This window comes from Gorilla gorilla, chromosome 12 (assembly GCF_029281585.2).
Source record: "Gorilla gorilla gorilla isolate KB3781 chromosome 12, NHGRI_mGorGor1-v2.1_pri, whole genome shotgun sequence".
Taxonomy (NCBI): domain Eukaryota; kingdom Metazoa; phylum Chordata; class Mammalia; order Primates; family Hominidae; genus Gorilla; species Gorilla gorilla.
In genome coordinates, this window is record NC_073236.2 from 84,436,261 (window position 1) to 84,449,921 (window position 13,661).

At 36.7% G+C, this 13,661-nt stretch overlaps 1 protein-coding gene across 9 annotated transcripts in view; it reads left to right on the forward strand.

Moving 5' to 3' along the window:
* CCDC88A (coiled-coil domain containing 88A) overlaps positions 1 to 13,661 on the forward strand; it is a 131,837-nt gene that overhangs the window by 65,100 nt on the left and 53,076 nt on the right. For all 9 annotated transcript variants that reach the window (XM_019021046.4, XM_019021040.4, XM_019021045.4 and 6 more), the window contains exons 9-12: positions 5,183 to 5,264; positions 8,457 to 8,615; positions 10,276 to 10,422; positions 10,999 to 11,143. In XM_019021046.4, the coding sequence (XP_018876591.2) occupies positions 5,183 to 5,264; positions 8,457 to 8,615; positions 10,276 to 10,422; positions 10,999 to 11,143 (533 nt within the window). The remainder of the gene's footprint in view (positions 1 to 5,182; positions 5,265 to 8,456; positions 8,616 to 10,275; positions 10,423 to 10,998; positions 11,144 to 13,661) is intronic.

The following is a 13,661-nucleotide window of genomic DNA, read 5'->3' on the forward strand; positions in this document are numbered from 1 at the left end:
GTCTTGCCAGCATGGTGAAACCCCGTCTCTACTAGAAGATACAAAAAAATTATCCGGGCATGGTGGGGTGTGCCTGTAATCCCAGCTACTCGGGAGGCTGAGGCAGGGGAATTGCTTGAATCAGGGAGGTGGAGGTTGCAGTGAGCCGAGATGGTGACACTGCACTCCAGCCTGGGTGACAGAGCGAGACTCTGTCTCAAAAAAAGAAAGAAAAGCATAAGGATATAAAGAAAGAAAATATTTTTGTACAGTTGTACAATGTGTTTATGTTTTAAACTAAACGTTACTAAACATTATTATAAAAGAGTTAAGTTTAAAAATTTTAAAGTTTATTATATTAAAAACATGGCTGGCGCGGTGGCTTATGCCTGTAATCCCAACACTTTGGGAGGCCGAGGCGGGTGGATCACTTGAGGTCAGGAGTTCAAGACCAGCCTGGCCAACATGGTGAAACCCTGTGTCTATTAAAAATACAAAAATTAGCCAGGCGTGGTGGTAGTCCCAGTTACCTGGGAGGCTGAGGCAGGAGAATCGCTTGAACCCAGGAGGTGGAAGTTGCAGTGAGTCAAGATCACACCACTGCACTCCAGCCTGGCTGACAGAGCGAGACTCTGTCTCAAAAAAAAAAAAAAAAGTACCATTTTTTATCTTTTATACCTTATTTTTACTGTACCTTTCCTATGTTTAGATATGTTTAAAAACACAAATACTTAACCATTGTGTTACAGTTGCCTACAGTATTCAGTACGGTCACATGCTGTATAAGTTCGAGAAGCAATAGGCTATACCATATAGCCTAGGTATATAGTAGGCTATTACCATCTAGATTTGTGTAAGTACTATATCCTCTGTGATGTTTGCCCAGTGATGAAATCACCTAACTCGTTAGAGTGTATTCCCATACTTAAACGATGCATGACTGCATTCAGATTTGGTTAGTACTGATGAAATTGTATTTTCTTAATTTTAAGACCATTACAGAAAAGTAAGTGTAAATGTTACATAGGCATTCCTTGGTGAACCACAAGTAAAGATGTGATCAGTCTCTGCTGGAGATTTGTTTTTATTTTGTACTTTAAAAAGAACAAAGGATTTTTGTTGTGGGGGCTTTTTTTTTTTTTTTTTTTGGTTTGGTTTCTTGGAATTTGAGCTTCAGAATATAGATTTTAAATTTAAAACCACAATGTAGCAATTAAATTTATTTACTGATTGTTTAAAGTAGTTAAAGAAAGTGATTGAATATGCAAGGTAGAAAAAATATTACAGTCCATAGGAAAATTTGAAAATAAAAAATAACAGCTTTCATTTGTGGATGTCTGCATTATTATGTATCTATTGAAATGAACACGCCCAGGATATTCTATAAACAGCTGCACCAGGAAAATTAGGGAAGAGATTGCTGTTATTAGTTTGACTGGCAGTTAATGGATAGTCTAAATAGTGAACACTAGTTTGCTCCATATAATTTAGCACAATCTTCTCCAGTCTTTAGATAAAGCATGCAATTAGAACCGTAATGATGGCTGTGAATTCGTTTAAGGTTTTGCACTATGTTCAAATTTAATTTTTAAATAAAATTTACTTGGACATAGAGTATATTAAAATTCCAAACAACTTGAGGAGATTGATGAAATTTGGTTTTCTAATACTGATTAGAAAATGTAAATGGATATTTTTAATGGGTAAATAAATGTGCCAGTATTGTAACTAGTATTCCCAGTAACTAGCTTTTCAACAAATATCATCTAATATCTTTGTTGCCCTTTGAAAATGTGTTTCTTTATGGATTTCTTCTATTATTAAAAAGAAGTAAATCTCCTATTAGTTCTTTTTATTGGGACAGATCTCTACTAAAGTGAATGAAGTGCAGAAATCATGGTAGACAAAAACAGCAGGTTGCCTTATACCAAATGGAAACTATACAATAAGTAATTACAATCAGAAAGTGCAAATTAACAGCATACTCATTTATGGGGCAGTACATTATGATATAATTGCTTTTGATTTATAAACATATAGAGTAAAAGTACAATTTGTGATATGAGTGAAAAAAGTAATTTTTAAATTTAAAATAGCAATTTCACTTTTATGCAGTAGTTAATACTACCAAAGACTCCCTTTAACTCTGCCTCCATAAATCCCATGTTTTGAAAGAATTTTTCTAATATAAACTATTCATTATTTTTCAAAAAAATAAAAGACTTATTGAGATATAATTCGCAGGTCAGAAATTTCATCCTTTTAAAGTGAACAATTCAGTGGTTTTTTTCACAGAGTTTATTCATAGAGTTGTGCAGTCATCACACACCAATTTCTTGTTTTTTTGTGTTTTTTTGTGTTTTTTTTTTTTGAGATGAAGTCTCACTCTGTTGTCCAGGCTGGAGTGCAATGGCATGATCTCGGCTCACTGCAACCTCTGCCTCCTAGGTTCAAGCAATTCTGCCTCAGCCTCCTGAGTAGCTGGGATTACAGGTGTGCACCACCACGCCTGGCTAATTTTTGTATTTTTAGTGGAGACAGGGTTTCACTTTGTTAGTTAGGCTGGTCTTCAGCTCCCAACCTTCTGATCCACTGCCTCAGCCTCCCGAAGTGCTGGGATTACAGGAGTGAGCCACTGCGCCCAGCCCACACACCAATTTCATGACATTTTCATCACCGCAAAAAGAAACCCCATATTCAGTAACAGTCACTGTCTGTCCCCCTTTGCCCTCAGCTCCTGGCAATCACTAATCTACTTTCTGTTTCCATGACTTTGCCTATTCTGGACATTTTATTGTATAAATGGAATCATATAATACGTGCCTTTTGTGACTGGTTTCATTTATTTAGCATAATGTTTTCCAGGTTCATCCATGTTGTAGCATGTATCAGTACTTTATTCTTTTTAGAGTTGAGTAATATTCCATTGAATGGATATACTGCATTTTGATTAGCCATTTTTGGGTTGATGGGCATTTGAATTCTTTCCAGTTTTTGGCTATTATGAATAATGCTGCTATGAACATTCAGGTGCATATTTTTCTATAGACATCTGTTTTGAATTCTGCGTGTTAACAGATGAATGGCCAACATTCAACATTGTGAACATAATTAATGCCGCTGAATTATATGTTTAAAAATGGTTAAAATGAGGCAGGGCATGGTGGCTTACGCCTATAATTCCAGCACTTTGGGAGGCTGAGGCAAGAGGATTGCTTGAGCTCAGGAGTTTGAGACCAGCCTGGGCAACACAGGGAGACGTGTCTCTACAAATAATTTTTAAAAATTAGGGGTGTGGTGGCATGTGCCTGTGGCCCCAGCTACGTGGGATCTTGAGGCAGGAGGATCACCTGAACCAGGAGGTCAAGGCTGCAGTGAGCTGGGACTGCACCACTACACTCTAGCCTGGGTAACAGAGTCAGACTCTGTCTCAAACGGAGGAAAAAAAAAAAACCTGAAAAAATTCTAAATACTTCTGGGTCCCAAGCAGTTCAGATAAGGGATACTTAATGTGTTTCAAATGCCTTTTAACTTGTAATGCACTTTTAGAAATCTGTCCTAAAAGCCAGGCACAGCAGTGTGCACTTGTAGTCCCAGTTACTTAAGAGGCTGAGGTGGAATTCTTGGGCCTAAGAGTTCAAAGCAAGGCTGGGCAACATAGTGACATCCTCTCTCTTAAAAAAGAAAAGAAAAAGAAAACTATCCTGAAATACACAGGATTTTATGTATAGTAATGAGCTTATTTACTAAAAGATTATATAGTACAATGAAAAATGGAATCCACTTAGTAAAGTGTGGTTTCTCTAGCAAAGGGAATATTTTTCTACCATTAAAAATTATGGTTTTGGGCTGGGCACCATGGCTCATGCCGGTAATCCCAGTGCTTTGGGAGGCTGAGGCAGGAAGATTGCTTGAGGCCAGGAGCTCAAGACCACCCTGGACAACAGAGTGAGACCCCATGTCTACAAAAAATTAGCCAGAAGTGGTGGCACATGCCTATAGTCCCAGCTATTCCGGACGCTGAGGCAGGAGGATCACTTGAGTCCAGGAGTTCAGGGTTGCAGTGAGCTGTGATCATGCCACTGCACTCCAGCTTGGGCGTCAGAGTGAAACCCTGTCTCTTAAAATATATACATACGTATATTTTAATAATATATTTTAAATAATATACACATTATATTTTATAATATATATTAATATATAATGGTTTTGAAAAATGTAAGGGCACGAGGAGATGAGAACAATAAGTTGTTCTATGCAGTGAACATTTACTTTATTATTAAAGAACAGAAGGTAGAAAAGTAGAGATAGTGAGTGGAGGCTTATTTTAAGGAGCTTGACTGTGAAGGAGAGAGAGAAAATGGGAGATTAGAAGTAAAGCAATTCTAAGAGAAAAACTAATAGAAGAAATTTGAGGATGTTTATAGGCTACAGGGCAGAAACCAATAGCGAAGTAAAGATTTTAGTATCTTATGGCAATTGGTAGTATGTAATTTCCTTTCAGCCATTGTAAATGTTGAAAATAGTTGGAGACCCTTACAAATCTTAGACACACGTAGAACTGCCTTGCATAAAAATTCTTAGCTTAGGCTGGGCACGGTGGCTCACGCCTGTAATCCCAGCACTTTGGGAGGCCAAGGCAGGTGGCATCTGAGGTCAGGAATTTGAGACCAGCCTGAGTAACATGGTGAAACCCCGTCTCTACTAAAATTAAAAAAATTAGCCCGCATAGTGGCGGGCGCCTGTAATCCCAGCTACTGAGGCAGGAGAATTGCTTGAACCTGGGAGGCGGAGGTTGCAGTGAGTCAAGTTTGCGCCATTGCACTCCAGCCTGGGTGACAGAGTGAGACTCCGTCTCAAAAAAAATTCTTAGCTTAACTGTCTGTGACTGCAGAGAGTGAGGAAGAGAGAAAGAAGAGTGGAAATGGAAGGGCAGGAAAGATGAAAAGAGAGAAAGAGAAAAACTGTATTACATACTATGAGAACATTAGCCTTTGGAAAACATTAGGGAAGAGGTTTTATTAATGGCATCTAATTATATAAATTCCTAATATCTATCTTTTTTTTTCTCTTCTAGATTAGGGTTATGGCTAATACTATGTCCAACTAGTTATTTAGTGGTGATGATACATTTATATTAATGCAGATGATGATCACAGTTTTCAAAAATAGTATACTTAATGAATATATTTTTGCATTTAAGGGAGGAAAAGACTGAACAGTTGTTGGATTGTAAACAAGAACTTGAGCAAATGGAAATAGAACTCAAAAGGCTGCAACAAGAGGTTTGTACCTGGAATATCTATTATTTAGGACCACCAAGTAATTGGAAATTGATTTTCTTCCTTGTAATTTATAACCTTTACTTCAATGCTTTATGTAAATAAAAGAGGTTCCTGAGGCTTCAAGAGACTGGATGACTTTTTCAGAGTCTCTCTCTTCAAAAATGTCAGAGCCAAACTTTCTTCCATATTAATGCTGTTCAAACTCTGCTAAGATTCAGAAGAGCTACTTAGGACTGGGGTAGTTCCACATTTTTCTTTTTGATGTGTTTGGCTTCTGTGGCCTTGGAAGCTAGAACACCTCTACTGTAAACTGTGCTCTTTATGTGTATCTCTCTGTGTCTCTGCTCCCTGATAGTGCTTTTTGCTAACTTATATGTAATAGAATGCTTTTTGATTTTTTTCACTTTTCCTATTAAATAAGATTAAAACTTTTTAAAAAGTATCTTTATTTTACAGCAGCTTCTTCTTTTTTCACCTTAAACCAAGAGTGATTAATAGTTCACTTTTACAATCGCTCTAATGTTTCATTTTTATTTGGGGTTAGTGTATGAGCTCTTTAATCCATAAGTGCTAAGGATTAGGATAAGGCTGGATAGTTGTTTCTTCCCTTAACTTCCCCATACCTGACATTTTAGATGCAGGGAATACTGTAATTGTAGGATCATAAACTGGGACCTTCATAGATAAATGAGACTGGGCTTCATAGTCTTTATTTCTAGACATGCTGGGGCTGCTTTTCTACTTGTTGGCAACAGGGTTTTTTTTTATGTGTGTTGGTTCTCTCTAAAGCAGTAGTTTTCTCTAAAGGTTCTCTCTAAAGCAGTCCTTTTGGTCTCAAGCCTCCTCACCGCTGTTAAAAATTAATGAGGATTAGTTTAATGTGGATTATATCTATTGGTATTTACCATATTAGAAACTAAAACTATGAAGTTTTAAAAACTTAAGTCTGGCCAGGTACGGTGGCTCACGTCAGTAATCCCAGCACTTTGGGAGGCTGAGGCAGGTGGATCAAGAGATCAGGAGTTCGAGACCAGCCTGGCCAACATAGTGAAACCCTGTCTCTACTAGAAATACAAAAAATTAGCTGGACATGGTTGTGGGCACCTGTAATCCCAGCTACTCAGTAGGCTGAGGCAGGAGAATCGCTTGAACCCGGGAGGTGGAGGTTGCAGCAAGCCGAGATCACGCCATTGCACTACAGCCCGGGCAACAGTGCGAGACTCCGTCTCAAAAAAAAAAAAAAATTAAGTCACTTGGGTTGGGCGCAGTGGCTCATGCCTATAATCCTAGCACTTTGGGAGGCCAAGGCAGGTGGGTTGCTTGAGCCCAGGAGTTAAAGACCTGCCTGGGCAACGTGACAAAACCTCATCGCTACAAAAAAATGAAAAAATTAGTTGCACGTAATGGGGCACTCGCCTGTAGTCCCAGCTACTTGGGAGACTGAGGTGGGAAGATCACTTGAGCCTGGGAGGTTGAGGCTGCAGTGAGCTGTGAATGTGCCAGTGATCAGCCTGGGTGACGGAGTGAGACCCTGTCTCAAAGGAAAAAAAAAAAGTCATTAAAAAAATAACCCATTCCATGTTAGACTCCATCTCTAAAATAAATAAATAGGTTGGGTGTGGTGGCTTATACCTGTAATCCCAGCACTTTGAAAGGGCAAGGCAGGCAGATCACTTGAGGCCAGGAATTGAAGACCAGCCTGGGCAACATGGTGAAACCCTGTCTCTACTGAAAATACAAAAATTAATTGGGTGTGGTGGTGCACACCTGTAATCCCAGCTACTTGGGAGGCGGAGGCACAAGAATCACTTGAACCTGGGAGGTGGAGGTTGCAGTGAGTTGAGATTGTGCCACTGTTGCACTCCAGCCTGCGTGACAGAGTGAGACTCTGTATCAAAAAAAAAAAAAAAAAAAAAAAAAAAAAAAGGTAGATGAATAGATAACATAGGTATTTTAATGAAATAACTATTATTTTCCAAAACAAAGAATAATTAAAAGAATGGTACTATTTTACATTTTTGCAGATCTCTTTAATACCTTGCTTAATAGATGACTACTACTATATTCTCATAGCTGTTTCTGCATTTAGTCTGTTAAGATGTCACACACCATGTAGCCTCTGGAAAACTTTACTGTGCCCTCATGAGAGAATGAAAGTGAAAAAGACAAATAATGTCTTAGGTTATTATGAAAATACTTTTGACCTCCTGAACTCCCTGAAAAGGTTTCAGGGTCCACAGAAGACCCTGGATTACACTTTAAGAACTACTATCCTAAAGGATTACAATAAGGCTTTTAAAAGGTTGGATTTTAATATTTGTCTCAAATGACATTAACGTATGCACTAATGATTTTACTTGGAAGCATTAAAAAAATGTCAGCAAGATTTTGGTATATCACAACATAGCTATAGAAACTTCTATATAGTAATTAATGATTTATTTTAGTAATATTGTTTGCCTTTTCTGTATTTTTACCATCTTTTATTTTAAAATTAACTTTTTCACCATAAATTAATTGCAAATGGTTGTTACATAGATGTTAACTTATTTTAAAATATCCTGAATATTTTTTACATTCCTGACAGATAGCATGATATTTAAAAAATATGAGCATAAATGTATATATATGTTTAAAATACTTCAATTTTTTTAAAAAGGTTTTAAAAAAATTTTAGTAACATATCCAAGATAATGGAAAAAAAGTGTTTATATCTCCCCATTTAAAAAACAAATTTAGATATAATTTACATACCATAAAATTCACCTTTTTAAAGTATGTACTTTTTTGATTTTTAAAGTGAATTTATCAGCCGAGTGCGGTGGCTCACACCTGTAATCCCAGCACTTTGGGAGGCTGAGGCAGGTGGATCACCTGAGGTCAGGAGTTTGAGACTGGCCTGGCCAACGTGACGAAACTCCATCTCTACTAAAAATACAAAAATTAGCCGGGCACGTTGGGGGGAGCTTGTAATCCCAGCTACTTGGGAAGCTGAGGCAGGAGAAGTGCTTGAACCTGGGAGGCGGAGGTTGCAGTGAGCTGAGATTGCACCATTGCACTCCAGCCTGGGCAACAAGAGTGAAACTCCGTCTCAAATAAATAAATAAATAAATAAATTTTCAAATTGTGCAACAAAGATTAACAAGTTGATAACAGAAAATAATTAAAATATAATTTTAAATTTTTGTTTAGAACATGAATTTGCTTTCGGATGCTCGCTCTGCCAGAATGTACCGAGATGAATTAGATGCACTTCGAGAGAAAGCAGTCAGAGTTGATAAGCTTGAAAGTGAAGTCAGCAGATATAAAGAGAGACTACATGATATTGAATTTTATAAGGCAAGAGTTGAGGTATGTTGCATAATTAACCATTCATGATTTTTTTTTCTGTGTTAGAATTTTAACACATTTAAAATGCAGTTAATAAACATGAGAAACTCTTGAAATGGTGAACAAACAGTAAATACATTTGGGTATGTTTATTTTATGATAGATTAGCATATTGCTTTTAGTTAGACTTTTACAAAAGGGATCTGTGGATATTACTAATTTTATTGAACTTTTTGGGGCTCTTCTTTTCTTCCTTTTCTTAGCATCATATATAGAGCAGACCTTTGAAGTCCTTCCCTTGTAGTCAAAATATTTACTTCTATTTCAGACTTTTTTCCAAAAGTGAAAGCAAAACATATTTCAGATTGCTTCTTAACTGAGATCACTAAATTAAGATTAATGAAGTCTATATATACGCAAACAAATGAAAAAAATATTCTAACTTGATAGTTACAGTTCAGTGTTACATGAAGTTGAGTTTGACAAGAATTTGACAGGTCAGGCTGGGCACGGTGGCTCACTTCTGTAATCCCAGCACTTTGGGAGGCCGAGGTGGGTAGATCACCTGAGGTCAGGGGTTCGAGACTAGCCTGGCCAGTGTGGCAAAACCCCGTCTCTATTAAAAATACAAAAATTAGCTGGGCATGGTGGCGCATGCCTGTAAGCCCAGCTACTCAGGAGGCTGAGGCAGGAGAATCGCTTGAACCCAGGAGGTGGAGGTTGCAGTGAGTCGAGATCACGCCACTACAGCCTGGGCGACAGAGTGAGACTCTGTCTCAAACAAAACAAAAAAAAAGAATTTGGCAGGTCTTGTATCTTCTTTCTCAGTTAATTTCCTCATCTGTAAACAGGAGATTTTGGTCAGTTTCAGTATTAGGATAAGAAGGAGGGAGTATACAAAATCAAGAAACGAAAACATGAGAGAAAGTAGTTAGAACATTTTAGCTTAAAGGTTACCAGTAAGTAGACCCAATAGGACTGTAGAGATAAAGTACATATTAATTATTTGCCAGTTATTTAAAGACTTGCATATGCATGACACTGTTAAGGGATTCTCATGAATACCACTGTCTTAGTATACTTTTTCTAGACTTTAGTTTAGAAACCATAGGTATATAACTTAGCAAGATAGAATTGTGAACACTTGTCTTCAAAACATATGCAGGGACTTTTAAGGATTTCCTCAAGGTGTATTTATATAAAATATTTATTAATAGAGCCTTGGTTTATGATTTATGTGAGTTCTGGTTTAAGTCTTGGTATTTTACTGCAAAAACCTCAAGCCCTTCACTTCCAAGTTATAGCTCCAAGTACAGAGAAATATTTAAATCTATTTCAGTCAATACATTAAGCCTTGATTCCATGGAGAGTTGTATCTTAAATATCTGGAAGACTACTTGTACTTAGTTAATTCCTTATCCTTGTGACTAAGGAAGTTAAATATACCCCGGCAATTTAATGTGAAGTTATAGTAGTATTATATATCTTAAGAACAGTGTTTTGTTTGCATTCTGGGGTAAAAAGGAAGCCAAGAAAACATTAATTGTATTTCTGTTACTCAGTAGGTTTACTCATGCATAGAACTGTTGATAAAGATGGCTTAATGTTTTATGATAATCTTTATGTTCCATAACTTTAAAAAATTAACAGATATTAACACATTTGTGATAAATGTTTATAGGAATTAAAAGAAGACAATCAAGTTTTATTAGAAACAAAAACCATGTTGGAAGACCAACTAGAAGGAACTCGTGCTCGTTCTGATAAATTACATGAATTAGAAAAAGAGAACTTACAACTGAAAGCTAAACTTCATGATATGGAAATGGTAAGTTTTAAGAGGTAGATCAGTTACATGGCCTTTAAGGAAAACTTCTAAGATTCAGCTGATTTCCCTGTATTGGCAAGGATGGCTAGTGTCCTTGAGGCTTTAACAGAGAAGAGAGAGCTAAATAAATTAGATGCCTCCAACTTTATATAAATATAAAAGTAGTAGAAATTTCTGCTTTTGTTACAGAAGCATGTTACTTACTAATGTTGTCTTCAACCTTTTAATACCACAATAAATAAGCTATTGTGTAAACATGTCTTTAAAAATACAGAAATCTGATTGCTAAAATTTAGCATTGGTTCATAATTCTTTTGTTGTATCACTAAAACAGTATGTTGACTATGAAGAAGAGTTTTCATTGTGTCCCCAAAGATCAGCTTAAAAGGATGTCAGACACTTAATCAGTATAATGACCAGTAATAATTATAATTGCCTTCAAAACTGAAAAATTTAAGGAACTCATAATTATTACTGAGTTTCTGATAAATAAAAGTTGTGAGAAATAAAGTATTTGCTCAAAATTGTACTGTTTCTTAGCTTTTTTTCTCTCCCTAATCCTTGCCAATAAAAAAGGAACGAGATATGGATAGAAAAAAGATTGAAGAATTAATGGAAGAAAATATGACTTTGGAAATGGCACAGAAACAAAGTATGGATGAATCATTACATCTTGGCTGGGAGCTGGAACAGATATCCAGAACTAGTGAACTTTCCGAAGGTATTCCCAATTTTTTTAATTTAAATAGATAATCGAATCATGAAGTTGTATTTATGTTTACTTGCAGTTCTTTATTTTCCACAGTGGGAGATATCTCAGAAGACTACCTGTCTCCATAGATACGATTTCACACAGTAATATATTGTTTGCATTTTCTTGGGTCTGGTCCCTAGCTTTACATGTCTTACAACTGAATTTTATGAATGCAATAACAGATTTGATTGGTTTCTTATGCACTATTTCATGTTAATATCCTAAGAGGCTGCAATATCAGTTTATTAATGTATTTTAAGAAATATAGCCATCTAATAAATAGAACAGAAAAGTCGTATTAGTGGTCAGCATGTTCTTTGACTATAGGTAAACCCAAATAGGAAGGTAAAGCATAATGGGCAAATTTTCAGATGAAAATATAGTTAGAATTAGTTAATTTAAGGATCTTCATGAGTACTTGTAATATGTATAGTCTCCATTATAAGATTATACCTGCCAACCAGCCCAGCCTGGTTATACTATGGACCTAATGTAAGATCCCCCAGGTAAATTTTTAATTTTTGGCTCTCTTCCTGGGCTTCACATTGACTTGTCCTCTTTCTTAAAGCTGGGCATGATTATGTACAATTGTTTGGATTACAGCTTTGGATATGCTAATATGGATTTTTGAAATTACAAAAAAATTCACCAGTTAGGTCACATTTATTCAAATTAGACTAGTTTCAAAACTCCTCCGTTTTGCCCAGTATTAGATTGTTCTACTTGCATTTCTTCAGCAAATATTTACTAAGCACCTAATGTGTAAAATACTATACCAGACACCAAGGACATAATGTTGAGGTAGACATAAACTCTTGAGATTTTATAATCCAGTGCTTACAGAATAATTACCTCTATAGATGATTCATCCTATTGATTACCAATTAGGTTCTTCCTGTTTTATACTTGAAAACCTAATTCCAAATTCTGGGGCCCCATGTACTGACTATAGAGTAAGTTATGATATTCAATGATTGAACTTGTCTTACTTGAAATATTTGTGAAACTTTAAAAATTATATTCCTTGTGAATTGAGTTACAAAGAAAGCAATTCAGACTTAAGTGTTTTCTACTAAAGGTAGTTAGAATTACTGTGTTAGTTAAGAATTTCCTTACTTGTTAAGTGGGGACAAAATAGTGAATATCATCTAGACTTCTGAGGATTAAATTGCTGATATTTGTGAGGCCCTTAAATAGTGCCTGGTAAATAGTAAGCATTCAAGTATTAAATATCATTATTATTATGTCACTGTTGTTTTGTAATTGATCGTAGCTGGTGTTGTAGGATTGAATATTTGCTTTACTGTGGTGTAGTTTTTATTTTTTAAATTATACAAGGGACTTTCCAGAAAATTTACAGAATTTGGGAAAGAAAGGAAGAAATAAAAGGCACTAAAAATTTTTTAAGTCACTTTTCATTTCAGAAAATTTGCTTCAGAACTTTTCTATCTCATTTTCTAACCCACGTATCTTAGGAAAGTTAAAAGTATCTTAGAAGTTTTTTAACTGCCAGTGTGTTTAATAATCATCTAGTGTAAAAGTTTGCAGTACTTGTGCTTTCAAGTTTCTATGGAATAGGTGGGAATGTAAACTGGTTCAGCCATTCTGGAAAACAGTGTGGAGGTTCCTCAAAAAATTAGAAATAGAACTCTCATAGCATTCAGCAGTTTTGCTCCTGGGTATATATCTAAAGGACATTAAATCAGTATATCAAAGAGATATCTGCATTCCCATGCTTGTTGCAGCATTATTCACAAATGTCAAGATATGGAATCAACCTGTGTCTGTCAATGAAATGATGGATAAAGAAAACGTGGTTTATATACATAATGGAATATTTGTCAGTCATAAAAAGAATGAAATTCTGGCCAGGTGCAGTGGCTCACACCTGTAATCCCAGCACTTTGGGAGGCCGAGGCGGGTGGATCACGAGATCAAGAGTTCAAGACCAGCCTGACCAATATGGTGAAACCCCGTCTCTGCTGAAAATACAAAAATTAGCCAGGCGTGGTGGCGCACACCTGTGATCCCAGCTACTTGGGAGGCTGAGGCAGGAGAACCTCTTGAACCCATGAGGCAGAAGTTGCAGTGAGCTGAGATCATCTTATTGCACTCCAGCCTAGGTGACACAGTGAGACTCTGTCCCAGAAAAAAAAAAAAGGGGCGGGGGGTGCCGGGCATGGTGGCTCACACCTATAATCCCAGCACTCTGGGAGGCCGAGGCGGGCAGATCACGAGGTCAAGACCATCCTGGCCAACATGATGAAACCCCGTCTCTACTGAAAATACAAAAAAAATTTGCTGAGCGTGGTGGCGCGCGCCTGTAGTCTCAGCTACTTGGGAGCTGAAGCAGGAAAATCGCTTGAACCCGAGAGGCAGAGGTTGCAGTGAGCCACTATCATGCCACTGCACTCCAGCCTGGGTGACGGAGCAAGACTCTGTCTCAAAAAAAAAAAAAAAAAAAGAAATTCTGTCATTTGCAACA